We start from the raw sequence: 26,278 nt of genomic DNA on the forward strand, positions 1-26,278 counted from the left end.
CATCGATGCTCAGGAGTTACTCCTGGTGCTGCAGTCAGGGCTCACCGGCTGGTATTCCACACATTGGTGCCAAGGGAACAATGCTAGTGGAACCAGGAATTAGAATGAGTAAAATCAATCCTGAGCTAGAATTTCCATCTATTTTGTACTATGTGATTCTCAGATGTAAAATGGGTGACTTTTGTTTGCTGTCGTGGTTAAGTACTGCAAGAGTGAATAGATGGGATCTTTCTTTCTTTTTCTTTCTTTCTTTCTTTCTTTCTTTCTTTCTTTCTTTCTTTCTTTCTTTCTTTCTTTCTTTCTTTCTTTCTTTCTTTCTTTCTTTCTTTCTTTCTTTCTTTCCTTTCCTTTCCTTTCTTTCCTTTCCTTTCCTTTCCTTTCCTTTCCTTTCATTCCTTTCCTTTCCTTTCCTTTCTTTCCTTTCCTTTCCTTTCCTTCCTTCCTTTCCTTTCCTTTCTTTCCTTCCTTCCTTCCTTCCTTCCTTCCTTCCTTCCTTCCTTCCTTCCTTCCTTCCTTCCTTCCTTCCTTCCTTCCATCCTTCCTTCCTTTTTTTTTTTCTTCGGGCCACAACCATTTGATGCTCAGGGCTTACTCCTGGCTAAGCGCTCAGAAATTCCCCCTGGCTTGGGGGGACCATATGGGACGCCGGGGGATTGAACTGCGGTCCTTCCTTGGCTAGTGCTTGCAAGGAAACACATTACCTCTCTAGCGCTACCTCGCCAGCCCCAGATGTGATTTTTCTAAGGATTTTTCTAATAAAAAAATGCCCATAAATAATTTTTTCTCATTAAAAAAAATATACTGGGGGCCGGAGAGATAGCATGGAGGTAAGGCGTTTGCCTTTCATGCAGAAGGTCACTGGTTCGAATCCCGGTGTCTCATATGGTCCCCCGAGCCTGCCAGGAGCAATTTCTGAGCGTGGAGCCAGGAGTAATCCCTGAGCACTGCCGGGTGTGACCCAAAAACCAAATATATACTGGTGGACCAGAGAGATAGCACAGCAGTAAGGCGTTTGCCTTGCACATAGTCAGCACAGGACAGACCCTGGTTCGATTCCTGGCATCCCATATGGTCACCCAAGCCTGTCAGGGGTGATTGCTGAGTGTACAGCCAGGAGTAACTCCTGAGCACCAACACATGTGTCCCAAAATCCAAATTTATATATATATACTGAAGCCAGAGCAATAGAACAGTGTGGCAGTAAGGTTGCTTGCCTTGCACTTTGCCTACCTGGGTTTGATCCCTGCCACTCTATATGGTTCCCCGAGCAACCCCACCCCTGTAAAGCTTGCTGAGATAAAATAAAATCAGGCAATCCCCACTCCCACCAGAAGAACCAGTTTAATCTGAAGACTTCACATGTTGTCCCAAATACATGAGAACTGACTGAAGGGGGAATAACAGAATGTTGTTCCATACTATAAGTGGTAAGGATGGCCATGAAAACACACCTCACCTGATTGTAGGGAAGACGGGAACATTTTAAGCTAAGGACCAGTCAACACATACTTCTTCCCTTGCCCCTTTTTTGCCAGATGTAAGTTATATAATCCTACTGTATGTTGTAGGGGCCCCGCAGATTGCCATAACTTGCCTGGGAGCTCCCCAGTTGGTCATATCCATCACTGCCTTTTGACTCCTCTATTCTGCCACCTTTCAGCCATCTTCACCCCCAGGAATTATCCCTGAGTGCACAGCCAGGAGTAAGCCCTGAGCATTGCTGGGTGTGGGCCCCAAACAAAGAAAAAAGAAAAGAAAAAATTATATGGGGTGAGGAAGAATTGAGTCTATTAAAGTGATGGAGTAAACAGAGACTAAATTCTATTCAAAGCACCGCATAAGGGGACCCCGAGGTTCACTGAGATCTCAGGAGACCTTCCCCCCATTCTCTTCCTCCACCACTCACAAATTGTGCCCATTTGCTCTATTTGAGCCTCATCCATGGTCCCTTTCCCTTATTTTGTTTTTGTTTTTGGGCCACACCTCGTGATGCTCAGGGGTTACTCCTGGCTATGTGCTCAGAAGTTGCTCCTGGCTTGGTGGACCATATGGGACTCCAGGGGATCGAATTGTGGTCCGTCCTAGGTCCTAGGTCAGCTGTGTGCAAGGCAAACACCCTACCGATTGCGTCACCGCTCTGCCCCCTTTCCCTTATTTTTGTTGTCTACCCTGTCCCCGATGAAACCTGCAGTCCCTTTTCTTTGCCACCTTCACAATTCCCCCGCCCTGCCAATACTTCTAAACTTTGGTTACTTTTCCTGCATTGATGGAGGAGGAATGGTGGAGCAGAACTTGATCAAGAATAAAAATGGAGAGCCAGGCAGGGCTGGGGAAGGAATATAATAATAATAATAATAATAATAAAAGAGGATCGGAGTAATAGCTTTCGGGGTAGGGTATTTGCCTTGCATGCGGCTGACCAGTTTGATCTCAGCATCCCTCTGAACCTGCAAGGAGTAATTTCTGAGCATAGAGCCGGGAAGAAACACCTGAGTGTTGACACCTGTAGCCCCCAAACAAGTAAAGAAACAAATAAGAACAAAGGGAGCAAATGTAAATAACACATTTTAGATGCACGTTTAACTTCTAGTATTGAATTGTGTATGAGAGATAATAATAATAATAAAAGTAATAATAATAATAGACATATAAATAATAGGAATTGAAAGCACAGAAAGGAAATCTTGGGTTTAAGTGAGCGCATGTAACAGGACTCCCAGGGATTTCAGAGCAGTTGACTGCTGCCAGAGCAGAAAAGAGAAAAGAAAAATTTAAAAAGAGAAAAAGTGGAGGAGGGTGGTGGTTGGGGTGGAGAATGTCCTTTTAGCTGTTCTACAAGTGTTTAATTTTTGGACCAAAGCCCTAGAACGTGGGTACCCAGAGCATCAAGTGGTGGGTAAACCCAAGGGTCCGCTGAGTGTAAGGCAAAGTACGTTGAGAACCCTGGTATCATTTCCGCGGCCCCTATCATTCTTGTTTGTTTAATTTTATTTTGGGGTCCTAGCCAGTGGCGCTTAAGAGTTATTCCTGAGGCCCGGAGAGATAGCACAGCGGTGTTTGCCTTGCAAACAGCCGATCCAGGACCTAAGGTGGTTGGTTCGAATTCCGGTGTCCCATATGGTCCCCTGTGCCTGCCAGGAGCTATTTCTGAGCAGACAGCCAGGAGTAACCCCTGAGCACCGCCGGGTGTGGCCCAAAAACCAAAAAAAAAAAAAAAAAAAAAGAGTTATTCCTGGCTCTGTGCTCAGAAATCACTCCTGGCAGGCTCAGGGGACCATATGAGATGTTGATGATCAACCTGGGCTGGCTGCGTGCAAGGCAAATGCCCTACACACTGTGCTATCACTCTGGCTTCTGTACAGTTATTTTAAAATTTATTATTTGTTTGGCCACATTGGCGGTGCTCAGGGCTTACTCTTGGCTGCACTCAGGATCACTTGGTGGAGGGGTTGATGGGAGGCCAGGGATCAAACCCGGGTCTGCCAAGTGCAAACGCTCAGTCACCAGCAGTTGTGGTTATTATTATTGTTTTGGTGCCATACCTAGCAATGCTCAGGGATTATTGGCGTCATGCCTGGTTATGCTCAAGGGTTACTACTCCTGGCTCTGCACTCAACTCTGCATGCTATGGGGACCATATGGGATGCCGTAGATCAAACATGGGTTAACTACGTGAAAGGGAAATGCTTTATCCATTGAGTATCTCTCTGGCCCAATTATTATTATTACTATTATTATTTGGTTTGGGGGCCATACCCGGTGGCGCTCAGGGTTAACTCTTGGCTCTGCGCTCAGAAATCGCCCCTGGCAGGCTGGGGGATCATATGGTATGCTGGGAATCGAACCTGGGGCTGTCCTGGGTCGGCCGCGTGCAAGGCAAAATCCCTTCCCTATCTCTGCAGCCTCCTATTGATTATTTCTAAAGTCCTGTGTTGACGGGCTAGGGTTGCTCTTGGGATCTGCCGCATCTGGGACAGATCTGGGGGATCTGTCGGGTTTGGATGCCTTCTCCAAAGGTCGAAACTTGCAACAGGAGCATTCAGGTAGAATCCGGGTTCGAGTAGGAGGCTTGGAAACCTTCGCCCCACAACCCTCGCCTGGGAGGAACACAGGGGTCGGAAGGTCAGCAAAGTCCCTCCTAGAGAGAGTTCCAGCTCTTCCACTACCTGGGTCAGAGACGCCCCGTCCGCCTCACCCCTGCCCGCCCGTCCTGTCCCGCCCCACCCCTGCCCGCCCCCAGCCTTCGCGTGACTTCCTGATGGACCCCGGGTCCCGCCCCTCCAGTCTTCAGTTTCGTTTCCCTTCGGGGCTCCGGTGTGACGGTCCCTCTCGTTTGACAGCGCGTGGCGTCCCGTCCCCCCCGCTATCCCCTGCCAGCGCACCATGGCGGAGCTGTGTCCCCTGGCCGACGAGCTGTCGTGCTCCATCTGCCTGGAGCTGTTCAACCTGCCGGTGACCACGCCGTGCGGCCACAACTTCTGCGGGTCGTGCCTGGACGAGACCTGGGCGGTGCAGGGCGCCCCGTACAGCTGCCCGCAATGCCGCGCCGTCTACCGCGCCCGGCCGCAGCTGCAGAAGAACACGGTGCTGTGCGCCATCGTGGAGCAGTTCACGCAGGCCGAGGTGGCCCAGGAGGCGCTGCCCGAAGGCTGGACGCCCCCCCTCCCGCCGCCCGCGCCCCCCCGTGGCCCCCGTGACCTGCGACCTGTGCCTAAAGGAGGCGGCCGTCAAGACCTGTCTGGTGTGCATGGCCTCCTTCTGCCAGGAGCACCTGAAGCCGCACCTCAACAGCCCCGCTTTCCGCGACCACCCGCTGCAGCCTCCGGTCAGCAATCTGATGCTCCGAAAATGCCCGCAGCACAACCGTCTGCGGGAGCTCTTCTGCCCCGAGCATAACCAGTGCATCTGTCACGTCTGCCTGGTGGAGCACAAGACCTGCTCGCCCTTGGCCCTGGCCCAGGCCAGCGCCCAACTGGAGGTAGGGGGGAGAGGGAGGCTGAGGAGGTCACTCCTGGGACCCACTGTCTCGTCTTGCTTTTACCTGGTGCAGGGGTGGCGAACAAGTTCGACACAAAGAGCCAAATTTTTAAACTGTGAGAGTCGGAGAGCCACACCACGCAGTGATCTGCCAAAACAGACAAACACTCACACAAAAGCATATAATTTTAACAATAATAAGATTAAACACATATTGCATTTTGCCATTTTGAGTGAGGGTAAAAATCCTGTTTGCCACCCCTGACTGGTGTGTGTTGGCAGGTCGGGTTCTGTGATTCCCCTGGGAGAACGTGATCTGGCCCATGTCCCCTGAGCGTTTGCCTCTCAACTGCTTTTTAGGAGACTTCTATTGACACTGGTGGTGGTGTGGCCTACCTTCTGCCTGGGGCTTGTCTGTGGTTATTTATTTGAGAGAAGATTTATTTATTTTTTTGGTTTTTGGGTCACACCCGGCAGCTCTCAGGAGTCACTCCTTGGGGGATCATATGGGATGCCCGAATTTGAATTAGGGTCCGTCCTGTGTTGGCCACGTGCCAGATAAATGCCTTACCGCTGTGCTATCGCTCAGGCCCCTTGAGAGAAGGTTTTGAAGATCAAACTGGAGTTCCGTGGTTACCTCTATCCCACTTAGGACATCCTGGCAATGGGTATGGGTGTAGTTCTTTCCATTTAGCATGTGAGGAAAAAAGTGCAGAGAGGTTAATATAGGTTGGTGGAAGGCAGTGAGTGGCCCAGTTGCCATCCTTGGATGGCTGCAATTCCGTCTACCATTTCTCTATGGGGACCAGTCTCATAACCCGGTTTAAGGAGTATGGTGCATGCGGGGAGTAGAGGGTGATGGTGTTGGTATGAGCTATGAGTAAGGACAAGACTTGATTTGGAAGGAGTCAGAGCTTTTGCTTGTGGGACTTGGAGCACTGAATCTGAGTTTCAGCTGATTTAAGTTAATTGAGGAGGGTTTGTGAGGTGAGATTTAAAGGATCTTACAGGGCTTGGAAGATTTTTTTTTCCTATCACACCCAGGTGGTGCTTAGTGCTTCCTCCTGGCTCTGTGCTCAGGTGTCACTCCTGGAAGGGATTGGGGGACCATAAAGTGTGCTGGGAATGTAACCTTGGTCGAGTTACCCATGCCCTGTCTCTCTTTGGTCCATGTTTGTGTAGAGTAGGGGATTGCAAGGCAAACATCCTACCCAATGTACTTTTGCTTGGACCCCGGAAAATCCTATACTCTTGATTTGGAGATTGTTAAATTCCGGGTCCGCTACTGTGGGCCCCTTCTCCATCCTAATTTTGTTTTTGAGCCATGCTCAGTAGTGTTCAGGGCTTACTCCTGGTTCTGTGCTCAGACATCACTCCTGGCGAGGCTTGGGTTCGGAACCTGGGTCTCTGGTGTATCAGTTAAGCCTTACCCTTTCTTTACCTTATCTCACTGACCCCATGTTACAGACTTTTATATGCTTATGATTAATGGTAATTGACATTGTTCTGAATAGAAGAGGTTTCTTCTCAGAGGCAAAACAATTGATGTTCTTTTTACTCTTTTTTTGATTTGGAGCCATACCTAGTGTGCTCAGGGGTTACTTCTTGCTTGGGGGTGTGAGGGGGTGAGGAGGGTGGTTTGTCAACAGGATCGAACCTGGGCTTCCTGATTCAAAACATGTTCAGCTGTTTCTAACATGGTTTTAATCTCCCACAATTCATCTGATCTCCTAGCCTGCTGGGAGTGAGCGATCCCTGATCATAGCTGGGTGTGTCCTTTTTTTTTTTTTTTTGGGCCACACCTGGCGGTGCTCAGGGGTTACTCCTGGCTGTCCGCTTAGAAATAGCTCCTGGCAGGCATGGGGGACCATATGGGACACCGGGATTCGAACCAACCACCTTTGGTCCTGGATCGGCTGCTTGCAAGGCAAACGCCGCTGTGCTATCTCTCCGGGCCCAGCTGGGTGTGTCCTAAGAACAAAACAGAATAAAAAAAAGTGCTCAGCCTATATAGGCATTCTCTCCCCTATGTTTGGAGGTCTCTTTCAGTTCAGAGACCCTACAGGCTGACCCTAGAGCCCTACTCTTCCTGGCCTTTTGCCTTTGGCCCTTAGTGTACTGGAGGTCGAAGGGCATGGCACTGACCCAAACTTTGACTGTGACCATTCAGCATGGCGCTTTGGAGTTAATCAGTGTGACCTTGGTCTCTGCTTCTAGCCTGTTTATTTGGTGGTCACTCCATTGGTCAGTTCCAGGCTCAAGGTTCTGGTTTGGCTTTAAATATCTGAGTGTTCTGGAACAGGCAGGAAAAGTAAGAAGGAAGGGCCAGAGTAAACTGAGTCATCTTGTGAAAGGAAGTAAAGGTTTTTTTTTTTTTTTTTTTGGTTTTTGGGTCACATCCGGTGACGCTCAGGGGTTACTCCTGGCTATGCGCTCAGAAGTCGCTCCTGGCTTGGGGGACCATATGGGATGCCGGGGGATCGAACCGAGGTCCGTCCTAGGCTAGCGCAGGCAAGGCAGGCACCTTACCTCTAGCGCCACCGCCCGGCCCCTTGTTTTGTTTTTCCTAGAAATTTCTGGTGTGCTCTGTTTTGATTTCATTCTAAAATGGCAACTTCAAAAAAAAAAAAAAAAAAAAAAAGGTAACTTTGGGGCACTTGCATGCCCTGACCAGTTTAATTTCTGGCATCCCATATGTTCCCCTGAGCACTGTTTGGAGTAACCACTGAACATTGGCCCAAAGACCAAAGAATAAATAAGTAAATAAAATGGTAACCTTGTAATATCAAGTTTATAGCTCTGTAACCTGGGCAAACCACCTAATTACTCTGTTCTGACTTATAAAGGACAGGTAATTCTTTTTTTTTTTTTTTTTTTTTTTGGTTTCTGGGCCACACCCGGCAGTGCTCAGGGGTTACTCCTGGCTGTCTGCTCAGAAATAGCTCCTGGCAGGCACGGGGGACCAAATGGGACACCGGGATTTGAACCAACCACCTTTGGTCCTGGATCGGCTGCTTGCAAGGCAAACGCTGCTGTGCTATCTCTCCGGGCCCTGGTAATTCTTACCTTGGTACATAGTCTTTCTCTTTAAGTAACTTAATACTTAAATAACTGAAGTTAATAGTCAATTGCTAAAACAATACCCTGCTTATAGTGAGCTCAGGACTAATGCCAGCTGCTTTCACTATTGTGGAGTAGGTAGGAATTATTTTCTTACCTTTTTTGGTTTATTTGTTTTGGGAGCCATACCCAGCGGTGCTCAGGGGTTACTCCTGGCTTTGTGCTTTGAAGTAACTCCTGGCAGGCTTGCGGGACCATATGGGATGCAAGTCGGGCATGCAAGACAAATGCCCTACCCCTTGTACTCTGGACCCCTCTTTCCCATTTCTTTTGTTTTTGGGCCACACCCAGTGGCACTCAGGGGTTACTCCTGGCTATCTGCTCAGAAATAGCTCCTGTCAGGCACTGGGGACCCTATGGGACACCGGGATTCGAACCAACCACCTTAGGTCCTGGATCGGCTGCTTGTAAGGCAAACACCTTTGTACTATCTCTCTGGCCCCCTCTTTCCCATTTCTATATCCCAACATTTCATCTCAGCAGGGAGGCTTAAACTAAAACTGTGATGCATAAGAAAAAGTTGCTGGACACTGCAAACCAGAGCTCTAAGTTGCAACCACTGACTTGTAGACCTGTTGAGTTGGCAGGCAGAGTGAGGGTATGTTCCCTATGGGAACACTGGTGGAGAGGAAATCAAGCAGGTAGGGAAGGGAGCATCACAACAATGAATTATTGAGTTGTATTAAAACCAAGAGACAGGATTTGGAAGAGTTATTTCATCATTGATACGGCCTGGCACCACTACAGAGTCCCAGAGAAGACTGGACCCCGACTGGGAAAAGCACTGGTAGGAATAAAGGCCAGGAAAGGAATATCAAAGACCATCAACTCCCACTTCCCTCACAACAGGACTCTTACCTGGGCAAAAAAAACCCATCCCCCATTCTGCAGGGATAACTTGAGAGAAACCCTATTAAAGTCAGCTTGGAACAAAGGAAGAAGCACATGTTTATTGCCTATAAAGCATATGGTGTTTGCCTGCTTCTCCCCTCTTGAGATGTGAACTTTAGGGTATTTGTGTGTGAAGGGGAACTTTCTCTGTCTTTTGAGAGAAATTGTGCCCTCCTTTGAACATGATACAGTGTTTCTTTCTTGTTTTGTTTTGTTTTTTTGTTTTGGTTTTTGGGCCACACCTAGCGGTGCTCAGGGGTTACTCCTGGCTGTCTGCTCAGAAATAGCTCCTGGCAGGCACGGGGGACCATATGGGACACCGGGATTCAAACCAACCACCTTTGGTCCTGGATTGGCTGCTTGCAAGGCAAACACCGCTATGCTATCTCTCCGCCACCCCCTTTTTTTTAATTTAAAATAATTTTTGGTTTTTGGGCAGTGCTCAGGGATTACTCCTGGCTCTGTGCTCAGAGTCCCTCCTGACAGGTTCTGGGGACCATATGGGATGTTGGGATTCAAACAGGGTCCATCCTGTGTTGGCTGCCTGCAAGGCAAACGCCGTACTGCTCTAGGCCCTTCACTCTGGCCCCATACTGTTTCTTTCTTATTCTCTCCCTCCCCTTCCTCAGTGCCTCTGAATAAAAATCTGTTTTTAGTTCATCACTCCTTTTCTCCTGTAATTCTTTTCTTTGAGGGAAGGTGACCAACCTGAAAGGTTTGGGTAAGGTCTAGGACTGACTTTCCTTTTTTGCAAAGAGCAATTCTTCGCTCCAGCCTGAGTCCATAGCTCCTCAAGAGAAATAAATCTCTCTTGGGTGGCCTGACTTAAATCTGGTGCCAAGTAGAACAAGTGGATATCAGGTGTGGGTTAGTGGGTTAGTTTGGTGGGAATTGGTGATTGTGCTATGCTCATCAGTCCTAGATCTACCAGTTTACCCCAGAGTTGCAGAAGCGGGGAGAGAGTGGTAGGTTCCCTTTGTAGGGCTGCCACCTCTCTCCTCTCTCCTTCTCATAAGTCACCTTTGGGGATCTCCATCAGAGGGAAGTTGACACTGGCGGTGCGATTGGTGTTGAAATATATGCCTAAAATTCAACTGTCAACAACTTTGTAAATCATGATTCTTGAATTAGATAAAAAAAAATTTTTTTTAAGAAGTGGGCCAGAGAGATAACACAGTGGTAGGGCTTGCATGCAGCCGACCCAGAATGGAGACCCAGCATCCCATATGGTCCCCTGAACCTGCCAGGAGCGATTTCTGAGCAAAGAGCCAGGAGTAACCCTTGAGCATCACCGGGTGTGACCCAAAAACAAACAAACAAACAAACAAACAAAAAACCCACAAACATTTTAAGAAGAAAATAAACTTTTTTTTTGAAATCTTGTGACCCCCCTCAGAGGATAGCTCCCCTCGGGAAGATTTCTCTTTTTTCTGCAGTCGGCTGAGGATGTCCAGTTAACAGTGAGTCACTGAAGTCCATGAGTTGGAGGGGTGTTAGCCTTGGACACTCTTGCCTGAAGGAACACATACCAGCGGCTCTTATCTAGTGAACCTTGGGTTCTGTATTGGGGAACAGCCCTAGTACAGGCTTATCTCTCTGGGGTGGGGTTTACTTCTCTGGAAGTTGGCTTCCTTCCATCAGGCTTCCTTTCTCCACTCCCCATTGTCTCATCTGTTCCCCTTGCCCATTCACATTGTGTCTGCTAATCTGGTTTTGCAGCACCAGGACTGGTTTGAGGGGCCTCTTGGTCACTACTGAAGCTACCGTCCTCCTCTTTTTGCTGAGCTCTGGCCACCCGGCTGTTCTTCCTTCCTGCCTCAATTTCCTCCTTCGCGAAATCAACAACTTGTGACGAGTTGCCTAATAGCACACGCAAACATTGACCTATCTTTCCCCAAATGCCAGAGCTTAGGTGATTTCAGGCAATCCTCCTATTTACCCTTCAAGGTGGGAACAGTTGGATTTGTTTTGTAGCCCAGGAAACCCAGGTGAGAAGCAGTGATCAGCTGGGAATGGACCTGGAACCCTGGTCTTTGTGTCTCTTAGTCCTGTACTTTGAACTCTATGACTTTTTTCAAGGGGCAGTGCTCAGAGCCTACTTCTGTCTCTTCACCCAGGGATCATTCCTGATTTCACTCAGGAGACCATATGTGATGCTAGTGTTCAAACCTGAGTTGTACAAAACAAGCACTCCACCTGCTGTACTATTTCTTCAGCTCTTGTGTGTGGAATTCTCCTCTCTCTTTCTCTCTCTTTTTCTTTGGCCACATCTGACTCTGCTCAGGGCTTACTCCTGGCTCTGTGCTCAGGAATCACTCTTGGTAGGACTCGAGGGACCATATGGGAAACTGAAAATTGAACCAGAGTCAGCTGTGTGCAAGGCAAACACCCTACCTGCTATACATATTGCTCTGCATGCTGTCTCTGAATTCTTCACTCTGCTGTCCCTGGAAAGGAGGAAGGGAACCTAGCTGTCAACCTGAAATTTCTTCTAGAAGCCAGATGGAGGCAAGAGGTGGAGTAGCTGGTAAAAACACAGCTGTGGGTGTAGGGTGGGGGTGAGGGGCAGACCAATGTGGGGCTTGTCCCTGGTGTTGGGGGTTGGGCTGAGCTGAGGTGCTCTCTTCGTCTGCAGGCCAAGCTGAAAAATAAACTGAGCATCATATATGGCCAGATCAATGGTGCAGAGGTGGCGCTGGAGGATGTGCGAAGCAAGCAGCAGATGGTACAGGTAAGTGGCCCCAGCTCACTTAGTCTTCAGACAAGACCAGCCCAGCCCAGGCAGGCAGGTGTCAGTCTTTGCAAAGAATGCAAAAAAAAACCCCAAAAACAAAAAAAAACCAAAAAACAGAAAACAAACCATGTGCCCACAAGGCATGAGACCCTGACCCAATCTGGAAAGTGCCTGTAAACAGAAACTTGGGAGAAAATTCTGAAAAATTGGGCTTAAAATGTAGTGATAGTGGAGGTGCTTATGATTAAAGTGAGAAGTGCGACAAGCACAGGTGTCTTCCTGCAAAACTGTATCTTTACATGTTTTCTGAGAATCCTTTAACAGACCACTACCTGTTGACAGAGGATAACAAATGCAGTTTCCACACATCTCACTCCCTCGCTGTGTTGGAAGGCAGAAGTATGTGATCACAATCAAAATGTTGCTGGGGCCACCTCCTCTCTGAGGATTCTAGGGAAGAATCCTTCTGGTTTCTTGTTCCCTCTCGCTCCATCCTCGAGGTGGCCTCTTCCTCTTTCCCAGCTACCAAGCTACGCTTGTGTTTATTGGACATGGAGCTGAAGGAAGGGTATCTTGTTAAGTGAAATAGGGCAGGAGAAGAAGGACAAGCACCAGATGGTCTCATTGGATTTGTGGAATAGAGAAACAAAGGAATAGACTATCAAACAATGATAAACTAATGTTTTGGATTAGGAATATTTTTTTGTTTTGTTTTTTTGGGCCACTCCCGGTGGTGCTCAGAGGTTACTCCTGGCTATCTGCTCAGAAATAGCTTTTGGCAGGCACAGGGGACCATATGGGATGCCGGAATTTGAACCAACCACCTTAGGTCCTGGATCGGCTGCTTGCAAGGCAAACACTGCTGTGCTATCTCTCTGGCCCTGGATTAGGACATTTTATCAAGCAGAATTTGTGTGTGTATGTGTGTCTGTGTGTGTGTGTGTGTGTGTGTGTGTGTGTGTGTGAGAGAGAGAGAGAGAGAGAGAGAGAGAGAAAGAGAGAGAATATGAGAAACACACACACAGAGTTAGTTATGAAGACTAGAGGTGACCTAGGTACAGTGATGGAGGGTCTTGAACTCCTTGGTGATAGGGCAGTGCAGCGACTTTGTACATCAATACTGGAAACTACACAGTACTAAACTATATAGTGCTATACAGTAAACTATAATATATAGTAATATATAATATATATAGTAAACACTGTAGTACTAAACTATATAGTACTAAACAGTACTATAACCATGTTACTAAACTATTATTAAAATTTGGGGGGGAGGACTGGAGAGATAATACAGTGGTAGGCCATCTGCCTTGACACAACCAATCCAGGATGGACGGTGGTTTGGTGGTTCCAATTCTGACATCCCGTATGGTCCGCCATGCCTACCAGGAGTGATTTCTGAGTGCAGAGCCAGGAGTAACCCCTGAGTGCCACCAGTTGTGACTCAAAAACCAGAACGAAAAAAATTTGATTTTTGGCCACCCTGATGGTGCTCAGGGATTATTCCTGGCTCTGCACTAAGGAATCACTCCTGATGGACCATATGGGATGCTGGTGATCAAACTTGGGTTGGCTGTGTACACGGCAAGCTCCCTACCCAGTGTACTAGCTCTCTAGCCCCCCTATAAAAATTAAAACAATAAGTAAAACCTTCCTTAGAAATAAAAAAGCAGACAAGCGGTGGATCCTCTCAAGGACCACTGGATGTGCTGTGGAGAACTCCGTAGCCCAGGTGTTACCTGCCACTGCACGGCCTGAATAATGCTGTATGTTTGGGTCCTTCCATTGAACCATTGGCTCAATTGGCTGTCTAGACCTCATGAACACTGACTGCTTGGAAGTCTCTTCTCCCAAAGTCATGTTCATTTGTACCGCCATAACATGCAAGTGTGAGTTCTCATGGCTCCCCCACATTGTATCCACCAGCACGCTCTAAGCTTTTGTTTTTGCCTGTCTGATGGCTGCCTTCTTACTGTGGTCCTCATAGGAAGCTGCACAGAAGAAGCTGGAGCAGGTTAAAAAAGACTTTGTGGATATGAAGCTTCTCCTCGAAGCCTCGGAAGCCGGCTCAACGCGAAAGATCGTGGAAGAGGTGAAGAGGGTCAGCAACAAGTTTGACAGTATCTACCAGATCCTTCTCAAGAAGCAGAAAGAAATGAGAACCACGAAGGAGGAGATTGAACTTGCTCTGGCCAAGGGTGATGAGTTGGAGTTTCTAGAGGTGCGTGTTGAAGAGGAAGTGATTAAAGACTTCCTGTTTAGAGCCAAAGCGATAGCTTAGTGGTAGGGCATTTGTTTGTCTTGCGTGCAGCTGACCCAGGACAGACCTTGGTTCGATTCCAGGCATCCCATATGGTCCCCCAAGCTAGGAGTGATTTCTGAGTACATAGCCAGGAGTAACTCCTAAGTGTCACCAGGTGTGGCCCAAAATCCAAAAGAAAAGAAAAGAAAAGAAAAAGACTTCCTGTTTAGCACAATGAAGTTGACTGTGGAAGTAGTCTGGCTGTCCAGGGGTTTGGAACTATTGCGTCTTTCTGAGACCCAGACTGTTTTTCTGTTCTGTATTAACATCCCTCCCATGTGTGTCATTTTCAGACTTTCTATGGCTTTGGAGTGTAGCTCATGACTCATAGGCTGCAGTGGGAGTGTTGGTCTGCTGCATGTCTTTGGAAATTCAAGGCTGTCTTCCAAACTTCCCTGATTGGAGCTCCCAGAGATTGGAGCAAAGGTGCCTTGCACACGGCTGACCCTGGTTTGATCCTCTGGTTTACATATATTCCCCAGAACACTACCATGAGTGAGCACTGAGCTCAAAGCACTGAGCACTGCCAAGTGTGGCCCCAAAACAATGAAAGAAATTTGCATGACTGTTGTCTGAATTCAGTTCCTTCCTGTCAGAGGCATGGACTCTTGATTGGAGACTGCTTGGGCCCTATTCACAGGGCCTCTCCTTTTGTTAGAGCTGCCAGAGACTTCCTCCAGGAAGGCCCTGGGCCTTTTTCAAGAGGTTGTGCCTGATGAAGCCAGACCCACCTCAGAAGAATCACTTTTTTTTTTTTTTTTGGTGTTTGGGTCATACCCAGTAGCACTTAGTGGTTACTCCCTGGCTTTATGCTCAGAAATTACTCCTGGCTGGCTTGGGGGACCATATGGGATGCTGGGATTCGAACCACTGTCTTTCTGCATGCTGCTTGGAAGGCAAGTACCCTACTTGCTCTGCTGTACAGTATCTCCAGTCTCTGATCATTACATTTTTGATAAATTCAAAGTCAGCAGATATTGGGATCTTAGTTACATATACAAAATTTCTCTGATTTGCCATAAAACATTATCTCATTACCAGCTGGATCCCACTGTGGGGAGGGTTTTACATGGGTTGTGTGTCCCAGGACTGGAGGTCATCTTGGGCTATCTTAGGAGGTTTAATGGTCAAAGCAATAGTACAGTGGTTAAGGTGCTTTCTTAGCATACTGCCAGATTCTATCCCTGCCTCTCCCACCATATGGACCCCTGAGTGCCACCATGAGTGATCCCTGAGGACAGTGCTAGGAGTAAGCCCTGAACAATTCTGGGTGTGGGCCTCCTACCTCCACAACGATTTCCTTTCCCTTTTTGAAGAGGGGTTTGGGTCACGCCCAGTGGCACTCAGGGGTTACTCCTGGCTCTGCACTCAGAAATCGCTCCTGGCAAGCTCAGGGGGACCATATGGGATCAAACTTGCATCTATCTGGGGATGGCCATGTGCAAGGCAACACCGTACCACTGTACTATCGCTTCTGCCCCCATAATGATTTCCTACTGTGCAAACCTCCATCCTCTTCTCTCTCTCTCTCTCCCCAGAGAACCCCCAGAAATCTTTCTGATACACAGACCTCCCCTTGCCCTCCTTATCTTCGTGTTTGTTGGTAACTGGCACTGCCTTTGCAGCAGCTTTATCTCTTGTCTGTCTTCTGCATCCAGTCCCTGCTTTCACCCACCACATCCTGGCCACATGGATAGTGGGTGACAGTGTGTTGGCCTTTGCCTAGGAACTCCTTTTTCCCAGGCAACACCAGTCCCTGCCTCTTTCTTGGGTCCCTATCTTCTTCTTTTTTTTTTTTTTTTGTTTTTGGTTTTGGTTTTGGGTCACACCCGGCAGCACTCAGGGCTATCCCTGGCTCTATGCTCAGAAATTGCTCCTGGCAGACTCAGGGGACTATATGGGATGCCAGGATTCGAACCACCGTCCTTCTCCATGCAAGGCAAACACCTTACCTCCATGCTATCTCTCCGACCCCAGGTCCCTGTCTTCTGCCATGGAGGGGGTTTGCGATTTTGCAGCATGGCCGCATCAGAAGCGAATCGTCGAATGATGATGTAACCGAGTTTTTTCTCAAGTTGCTTCTGGTTCTGGATCCTTCTGAGTAGTCTTTATATACTGAATGTCCTTTTTCTTCTCTGGCAAAGCTCCATGCCTGCTATGCATGAGTGGTAGGGAGCCCACTGATAAGATGATGTGCCTCCCTGTGCCGGAGCATGGAGTGATGCATGATGCAGGTTTGGCAGGTACCTGGCACTGTCTCTACTCAGACTCTAATCCCACCTGGTTTGAGGGCACGTTGGAATTTTTCCAATTTGTGGGAACAGTTTTAGTAGTTTCCAGAATTCTCCCAGGGACAGCCTATCCACTTCACAAGGATTTTTATTTGTTGTTGTTGTTATTGCTTTTTGGGCCACACCAGAGTTTTTAGGGGTTACTAATCCATTTCACAAGGGTTTTTATTTGTTGTTGTTACTGCTTTTTGGGCCACACCAGAGTTTTTAGGGGTTACTTCCAGCTCTGTACTCAGGAATCACACCTGCTCTGGGCACCATATGGGATGATGAGGATCAATCCCAGTCCGGCCCCATGCAAAGCAAGGGCCTTACCCACTGTGATATCACACTACCTGTATGTTCAGAGTTTCGTGTACTTCTGCAAGTTCAGTTTTAGTTTCAGGGGCAGAAAGGCCATATTCTGGATCCTGAGACCCAAGTCTCAGTTTTAGCCCTGCCTGCCTCACCTGGGTGACACTTTCAGTGTTTTATATATATATATATCTGTGCTTTTTTTTCTTGGGGATGGTGCTACAAAAGGCTACTCCTGTCTGGTGACTTTGGGATTCAAACCTGTTTAACTACCTCATTTTAATAATAAATAGAAGACTAGGGGCTGGAGTGATAGTACAGCAGGTAAAGCACTTTTGTTGCATGTGAGTAGTTCCTGCCAGGAGTAATTAATTTATAATATCTTTATTTAAGCACCAGGGTTACAAACATGTTTGTAATTTGGTTTCAGTTATAGAAAAGAACACCCTTCCCTTCACCAGTGCAACCTTCCCACCACCAATGTCCCCCATCTTCCCTCCTCCTCCACCCCCTGCCTGTATTCGAGATAGGCATTCTATTTCCCTCACTCATTACCATTGTCATGACAGTCTTTAGTGTAGTTATTTCTCTAACTTCACTCACCACTCTCTGCAGTAAGCTTCATATCATGGGCTGGTCCTTCCAGCCTTGATCTCTATTGTCTCTGGGTATTATTAAAATAATGTCTTTTTCTTATATCCCACAGATGAATGAGACTATTCTGTGTATGTCTCTGTCCATTGGATTTATTTCACTCAGCATAATAGTTTCCATGTCCATCCATGTATAAGAAAATTCATGACTTTATTTTCTCTGACGATTGTATAGTATTCCATTGTGTTCATGTACCATAGTTTCTTTCTTTCCCTTTTTTTGGTGGGGACACACTTGATGATGCTCAGGGGTCACTTCTGGCTGTGTGCTCAGAAGTTGCTCCTGGCTCGGAGGATCATATGAGATGCCGGGGATTGAAACCAGGTCTGTCCTGGGTCAGCCTCCTGCAAGGCAAACGCCCTTCCACTGTGCTATTGCTCCAGCCCCTTTTACCACAGTTTCTTTAGCCACTCATCTGTTGTCGGGCATTTGCGTTGTTTCCAGATTCTGGCTATTGTAAATAGAACTGCAATGAATATAGGTGTGCAGAAGGCATTTTTGTATTGTGTTTTTGTGTTCCTAGGGTATATCCCTAGGAGTGGTATAACTGGATCATAAGGGAGCTTAATTTCCAGTTTTTTGAAGAATTTCCATATTGATTTTCATAAAGGTAGGACTAGATGGCATTCCATTCAGCAGTGAATGAGAGTTTCTTTCTCCCCATATCCCCACCAGCACTGATTGCTCTTGTCCTTGTGATGTGTGCCAGTCTCTGTGGCATGAGATGGTACCTCATTTATTTTTTGGGGGGATCACACCCAGCAGCGCTCAGGGGTTACTCCTGGTTCTACACTCAAAAATCGTTCCAGGCAGGCTCAGGGGACCATATGGGATGCCAGGATTCGAACCACCATCCTTCTGCATGTAAGGCAAATGCCTTACCTCCATGCTATCTCTCCGGCCTGGTACCTCATTTTTATTTTGATTTATCTCCCTTATGATTAGTGAGCTGGAGCATTTCCTGATATTTTGTTTTAAAGCGCCATTTAACCCGAGGCTCTGCCTGATTTCACGAGCATCCTGTAGCATCTGAGGCTGACCTCGAGTGTGGAATTGGCAGCAGCTACCTGCATTAAATCTCCTGGCTTTTTTCTAGAAAGCGGGAAAGCTGCAAACAGTGAACACCAAGTCCGTCTACGTGCCTAAGGTGGAATTGAACCAGGAGCTGATGAAGGAGGTTTGCCAGAGCTCCTCAGAACTCAAAAACGAACTGAAGTGTTGCCTCAAGAATTTCCAAGACAAGAAGAAGCCAGAGGAGTCCACCAGCTCAGGTGAGCTGATCCCACAGCTACCACACTCTCGAATGAGCGGGATGGTCTTTCCCATTAGTTTATAGGGAGCCAGGAGAGAGGGTCATGATCCAGGTGATTCACGCTTGGGTTAGCAGGCCCTGTCCATCTTGGGGACTGGCTGAGCATCTTCATTTCATCTTCTGATTGTGGCCATTCTTCTTTTTTTTTTTTTTTTTGGGTCACACCCGGCGGTGCTCAGGGGTTACTCCTGGCTGTGTGCTCAGAAATAGCTCCTGGCAGGCACGGGGGACCATATGGGACACCGGAATTGAACCAACCACCTTTGGTCCTGGATCGGCTGCTTGCAAGGCAAACGCCGCTGTGCTATCTCTCTGGGCCGGCCATTCTTCTTATAACATTTTGGTGGATGAGATGCTTTGAAGTTATGGTGGGGGTTTCTGGTTTCTCTGTCTGGAGGCTGACTCATTGAGCCAGAGAATCCAGGTTATCAGTGTTTTTGGCAGGGAGAGGCTAGTGTTGGGAGCAGAGACACCTTGACCTCCTCCTTGACATCTTTGCTTGTGTTGGGTTTGGGAGTCAAAGCGGCCAAGGAGGAGACCAGTGATAGGAAAAATTTTTGAATAATCTTCATTGGAGCCACACACATGTCAATTGTCTTAATTTCTTATGCCAGGGCTGTCTCTGGGTTCCCCTCTGCATCTTCCTTAGTCTCTCCTATAACCACAGGATTTTGGGACTTGTCTCTACATGCTGCATCTTATAAACCTTCTTAACTTCAACCTCTTTGGGAGCTGTGAACTAGACCGCTTGCTGCTATCACTTCATTGCATCTTCATACTCTGCTCTCGCTGCAACCTTATCTGTCTATTTCCTCATGTCTCTGTCTCAGTCTCCCCCCAGGTGCTTCTCTTCTTTGTGTTTTTGTTTCTTATGGGGGGAGGGAGGACAAAGCCAACACAAGGCCAAGGACCCTTTCACTATATTGGCGAAGTAGTCACCATGCGCTCAAACACTCAAGGACTTGATGGTTTCCTATATTCAAGGTCTTGCTGTCTTGCCTAAGCCAAGCACTCATTCATGTCCCAAGTTCCTAAAGTGTGCATTTTACGTTTGGCCCCTTTATGCCAAAAGTTTAACTTAGTACCAGGAGGTACTACCACCAAAGGCCCTGCCACTGTCATCTATGTAAGGCTGTTTTTTTTGTTTTGTTTTGTTTTTTGGTCACACTTGGCAATGATTAGGGGTTACTCCTGGCTCTCCACTCAGGAACCACTCCAGGTGGTGCTTGGGAGACCATATGAGATGTCAGGGATTAAACCCAGGTCAGCCACATGCAAGGCAAATGCCTTATCTTCTTATTTGTCTCTCTGACCCAACAAGGCCAATTATTTTTATTTATCATATTTTATTTTTTTGGGCCCCTACCTAGCAATGCTTGGAGTTACTCCTGACTGCACTTAGGAGTACTATCTCTCCAGCCCCACAAGACCAATTTGATCTGTCATGCTGAGCTTTTGCTATGTGAGAGGGATGGTGTTGAACTTGAAGGTTAGTTTCTTTTTTTGGGAAGCACTGGGGTTACTCCTGACTCTGTCTTCAGGTATCAATTTTGGTAGTGCTCAGGGGACCATGGAGGGTGCTGGTGATAAGACCTGGGTTGGCTTCGTGTAAGGCAAGTTCCCTCCCTACTGTACTATCACTCTGGCTCCATTGAGTGTCAGCTTCACTGACTATGTATTCTTTTTATTTATTTATTTTGGTTTTTGGGTCACACCTGACAGTGCTCAGGGGCCACTCCTGGCTCTATGCTCAGAAATTGTTCCTGGCAGCCTCGGAGGACCATATGGGATGCCAGGATTCGAACTACCGTCCTTCTGCATACAAGGCAAAAGCCCTACCGCCAATGCTATCTCTCTGGCCCCTGTCTATATATTCTTGAACAAATAGGGAACAGCTTTGTGGTTGAGGCAGAGCAGCTGAGGCCTTTGAACTCATTTTCCTGCTACTTCTCTCGTTGCTGAAGGGGAAGAAGGAGAGAACATAACATGGGAGAGGAGCTAATGCTTGTGGAATCCAGTGCAGGCTAGGCTCTCAGGGTCACTAGCCTTGAACAAAGGATGTCATCATCTGTATCACTGTCATTGAATCTGAGAGGAGTGGCAGAGACTGTGGTGCCTGTGGAGAAAAAAACTCCTACCACGTTGGAGTTGGGGCTATATAGGATGATGCTTAAGGCATTCTCCTGACTCTGTCTCAGGGACCTTTTCTGGCAGTGCTTGGGACCATAGAGGATGCTGGGGATTAAACTCAAGTTGGCTGTATTCGAGACAAGTACCTTGCCCATTCTATTATCACTTTATCTCCCAATCCGACTTTCAGCCTGAGAAAAGGGACTCTTGTACCCATTTCTAGATGGTCTGTCCATGCAGGGTGGACTCCTCAGGATGGACTGGAAGAACCTTGTTATATGATCCTTTCTTTTGGTTCAGGGCCCCAAAAAGAATATAGAGCATCGAGCTCTACCACCTCTTCTACCAAAGCCCCACGCCCTGGGAAGAACACCTCAAGTAAGTTATTTTCCTCCTCTCTCCTGGGCAAACTCTGTAATAGACATTTTTTTTTTTTTTTTTTGGTTTTTGGGCCACACCCGGTGACGCTCAGGGGTTACTCCTGGCTATGTGCTCAGAAGTCACTCCTGGCTTGGGGGACCATATGGGACGCCGGGGGATCGAACCGCGGTCCGTCTCCTAGGCTAGCGCAGGTAAGGCAGGCACCTTACCTCGAGCGCCACCGCCCGGCCCCGACATTTTTTTTTTTTACTTTTCAGTTTTTTGGGTCACACTCGGCAGCGCTCAGGAGTTACTCCTGGCTCTATGCTCAGAAATCGCTCCTGGCAGGCTCGGGGGACCATATGGGATGCCGGGATTTGAACCAATGACCTTCTGCATGAAAGGCAAACGCCTTACCTCCATGCTCTCTCCACCTCCACTTTTTTTTTTTTTTTTTTTTGGTTTTTGGGCCACACCCAGCGATGCTCAGGGGTTACTCCTGGCTGTCTGCTCAGAAATAGCTCCTGGCAGGCATGGGGGACCATATGGGACACCGGGATTTGAACCAACCACCTTTGGTCCTGGATCTGCTGCTTGCAAGGCAAACACCCCTGTGCTATCTCTCTGGGCCCCTTTTTTTTACTTTTTAAAGTATGTAACTAGATATAACTTTGCTGCAGTAACACATGCAAGTCTTTTGTTTGCTTTGGGTCATATCCAGCAAGGCTCGGGGGTCACACCTGGGAGTGCTCTGAGGACCATATGCGGTGTTAGTATTTGAACCAGGGTTATGACTGCAGCTGCACGTTAGGCAATAGTCTCAGCTTCCATACTGTCTCTCTGGCCCATAGTGCACAGATCTTTGAGGCACATTGAGAGACATGTGTGCTAATACATGTGTGTTTTCTCTTGTCCCAATCAAGAGAAAGAATTTCTGTCTCTCCAAGCTTTATTGGTTTGGGCCTCATTCATGTAAATGATTATTTTGAATGAGTATTTTGAAAGAGTCATTTTGTTGTACTTTACTACAGAACAGTATCTTACTTCTGAGAATTTTTCTTTTGCAGAAGAAGAAAAGAAACAGTCCAAGAAACCTTGTAAGTATGCATTTCTATCCTTTTTTTTTTTTTTTTTTTTTTTTTATAAATTGTGAGTTGTGTCCAGGGGTCTGAGCTCAGGAAACACTCTTTGTGTTATTTGAAGGGACCATATGGGGTATTATGGATTGAATCCCAGTCAGCCACATGCAAGGCAAACATTTTAACCCCTGTACTATCTATCTGGCCTCTACTTTAGTTTTTCTATTTATTTATTATTGGTTTGGGGGCTGTACCTTATTGTATACTCAGGGTTTACATCTGGCTCAGCACTCAGGAATTTGCCCTGGCATTGCTCAGAGGAGCATATGGGATTGAACACAAGTTGGCTGCATGCAAGGCAAGTGCCCTACCCGCTATATATAGTTTTGGCCCCTGTTTTTCTTTTATGGTTATAAGCCGTATCTCGCGATTTTTGGGGAATACACTTGGCTTTGTGGTTGGGGCTGCTCGGGCCCATGTGGTGTTGAGGACAAAACCAAGCCTACTACACAAAAAGCATGTGCTTCAGTCCTTTGCACTATCTTCCCATGCCCCCATCTTTTTTGTTTCTGAATGTTGTTGAACCTAGAACTAAATGCTGGCAGGGAAGTCTCACCTGTTATTCAGCCAGGTTCACTGATGGCCCGAGATCCAGGTTTCATACTGTTTTTATCCCCTTGGGGCCAGACCCCGGAATGCTTGGGTTACTTTACTTCTGGCTGCTTACTTAGGAATCACTCCTGGTGGTGCTTGGGGGACCATGGGATACCAAGGATTGAAGTCGGATCAGCTGTGTTCAGGCCAAACTCCCTACTTCCTGTACTAGAGCCCCCAAAATCCAAACTTGTGTTAGGGCAAGTAGCCTGAGGGATTGACTCATGTGGAAGGGCATAGTGGCTGTCAGGCTCTGTGTCCTGGCCCTCACTCATGCCTCTCCTTCCTTTTCAGCTGCTGCTGCTGCTGCCTCCCCCAGCAAGGCCCCCACTTTTGGAGCCCCAGGACAATCATTGGATCCAAAGCAAGCTCACCCAGATGGTGAGTTACTGTAGACAAATGGGCAGCAGGTTTCCTTACAGACTTTGTTTTGAAAGAGCAATATCTCTCTTTCCTCCCCCAGCTGCAGCTCAAACTTTGCCCACACAGCCGAACTTGAATGTTCTCAAGATGAAGGTGCTGGAGGCCTTCTTGGCCAAGAGAAGAGCTGAACTCATGGAATGTAAGTCTCCAGTTCTCTATTCTCATACTCCCCTGAGTCTTGCTGGCTCCTCTTATCTCTGGCTCCTCCTCTACCCTCTCTAGTGACTCTATCCTGCACTTTGTTGTCCCTTCTGTTGGCCCCTGCCTTCCTGCACTACTCTTCCCCGGCAGCTTCCTGTCTACCAGAGGCCTCATTCTGCCGCCTCCTGTCTGGGTGGACTCACTTCAAACCCTGGTTGAGTGCAGTTCTTGGGGCTCTCTGGACATTCCCTAGTGGTCCAAACCACTGCCTCTGGTGCTTAGGCTTTCTGTCACCAGTCCTTCCACTGTGCTTGCATTTCTCACAATGTTTGCTCCCTGTCCCATCCACCCTCTGCTTCCCAGAGAAGAGGCAGCAGCAGGAGCCTTGATCCTCTCAGTTGCTATCTCTTCTTCCTGTCCTTGCTCCAGCCACCTCTCTGCATTGCAGCCTCTGACATACACCGTCTCCCTCAGCTTCTCATTCACCTTCCATGTCTCCAAAGCCTGCTTGTGCAAAACCTGCTTGCAGTTCTCTTACCACAAAAGCAGGTCCAATAAACAAAAAAACCCAAACCAGCCAAACAGGCCAACCTCCCTTGGCTCTAGCTCTGCCTTACCTCCCTCTCACCTCAGCACTGGCTGGAAGACAAATACCTGCATTTGTTCTGGTTTCACAAGGCATGTGTGCCTGTGGGCGTATGAATGTACATGCATGAATGCCTGCATGCACATGTATGCAGGGGATCAAACCCAGCTCTCCTGCATGCAGGATATGTACTGTTCTGAAATCATTTTCACAGTGCTCCTTTGGAGGTTCTCTTCTGTTGCCAGGTTCTCAAGCTTGCTCTCCCAAAACCTGTCTCCCATGGGTTTAAGGTCACTGGAAGGGAGGGCAAAGCTGGATGTGACCTGTAGAGGACAATGAGGATAGGGACAGGAAGTTCAGTCTTCAGGGCTCCTGGAAGTGATTGGAGGTGACAGCATGAGTAAGAAGCCAGCAAGGATATAGCTCATCCACTTGCTTCAGACTCCCATCCATCTTGCTGCTGCCCACCATGGTCTGCACCCCTAACTTCTCCAGTCTGTAACCCCAGCATTTCTCCTTCCTTTTCCTATGGCTTTTGTGCCCAACCTAGCCTGGTCCCATACTCCTGTGAATTGCTAACTTGCCTTTGCCATTTCTTCTCCCCCCTTTGCTCTTCTGTTTCCCCTTTCCTTTTTTTTTGGCTTTTTGGGCCACACCCAGTGACACTCAGAGGTTACTCCTGGCTATGCGCTCAGAAATCGCTCCTGGATTGGGGGAACATATGGGATGCCAGGGGATTGAACCAAAGTCAGTCCTAGGTTAGCACTTGCAAGGCAAATGCCCTACCACTTGCGCCACCGCTCCGGCCCTCTTTCCCCTTTCCTATCTTTAATTCATCCTGTTGTTTGGCTCAGCTTTGGACTATCTGTGTCTTCTCCATTCCACAGAGGAGCCATATGCCCCAAGTCTGCCCCAGTAACAGTAGACGCTCACCTTTTAGCATAACTGGGTCTCTGGAGTAGTTACTCACAGGTTTATTTTGCCTGTTGGAGTGTGAACTTCATGAGACCAGGCACTGTCTCTCTTGTTCAATGATCATTTTTCAAAGATTTTGGCATAGCTCAGGTACTCTCTAAAATGTTTTGGGATGGATTAATAAACACAGATGGGGTGACTTATAAGTTGAAGTAGAGCAAAAGTAAGAAGAAAGATGGAAGCAAGTTTGGCTGGCTGGGCAGTATGGAAGGGTGGATGGATACCTGACCTGGGTAGATGGATGGAAAGATAGGTAAATAGATGAATTGGTGGATAAATGAAGGGAGGGTGGATGGATCCATAAGTGTACTGATAGATAGATAGGTGAATGGATGAGTGGGTGGCTGGTTGGATGAACCAATAGATGGATAATGGATACATGGATAGATAGCTCAGTGAATGAATGAATGGATTTATGATAAATAGGTGGGTGGATAGATTGATGGATGGAACAGGTGAAAGATGAGATGAGCAGATTGTGAATTGGTGATGTATGGATGGAATGCATGGATGTATGATTAGTTGGTTGGATGGCTAGACAGGTGAATGGATTGTTGACTAGATGGATGGATAGGGGGATTGAAGGGTATATGGATGGAATGAGTAAAGTTTAAAAGTAATGGCACATTGATCTCTTTGCAACTGATTTCTGTGGGTAATGCTCCTCAGATGCTACTAAGGTCATTCTGGACTATAACACTGTACACATCAAGGTGGTACTGTCAGAGAACTACACTGTCGCAACTGCAGTGGACTTACCGCAGAAATACCATCCACACCCCCAGCGGTTCCTGTACGAGTGTCCTCAGGTGCTGGGCCTGCACTGCTACAAAAAGGGAGTCCACTACTGGGAAGTAGAACTGCACAATAACAGCTTCTGTGGGGTGGGCATCTGCTACGGTCGCATGGACCGCCAGGGTACACAGAGCCGTCTGGGCCGCAACAACGTCTCCTGGTGCGTGGAGTGGTTCAACTCGGAGATCTCCAGCTGGCACAACAATGTGAAGAAAACCCTGCCCCCTACCAAGGCCAAGCGGGTGGGCGTACTTCTCAACTGCGACTACGGTTTTGTCATCTTCTTCGCGGTGACGGAGAAGCTCCATCTGCTGTATAAGTACCGGGTAGACTTTGAGGAGGCTCTGTACCCGGCCTTCTGGGTCTTCTCTGCTGGCACTTCTCTCTCTATCTGCTCCAATTAGAATTGAGACTATGACCTTCCTGAATCCCCTGACTCTTGCAGGGACAGTGCTATATGGGCAAATCTCTCAGAGGTTCCCCAAGAGGCCTGAAAGGTTAAATGGGGCTAGAGGGCGCTGATGGAAGGTGAGGGGGTTGGGGTGACGGGATTGACA

At 47.7% G+C, this 26,278-nt stretch overlaps 1 protein-coding gene across 1 annotated transcript; it reads left to right on the plus strand.

Moving 5' to 3' along the window:
• Positions 1–4,328: 4,328 nt before the first annotated feature.
• On the plus strand, positions 4,329–26,278 carry TRIM25 (tripartite motif containing 25). Its single transcript, XM_049765468.1, is given in 8 exon segments — positions 4,329–4,679; positions 4,681–4,978; positions 11,624–11,719; positions 13,713–13,946; positions 18,363–18,537; positions 23,096–23,182; positions 23,265–23,363; positions 25,596–26,278. Coding segments are annotated over 8 exon segments (1,815 nt in total). The 5' UTR covers positions 4,329–4,383; the 3' UTR covers positions 26,126–26,278.

This window comes from Suncus etruscus, chromosome 1 (genome assembly GCF_024139225.1).
Source record: "Suncus etruscus isolate mSunEtr1 chromosome 1, mSunEtr1.pri.cur, whole genome shotgun sequence".
Lineage (NCBI taxonomy): Eukaryota > Metazoa > Chordata > Mammalia > Eulipotyphla > Soricidae > Suncus > Suncus etruscus.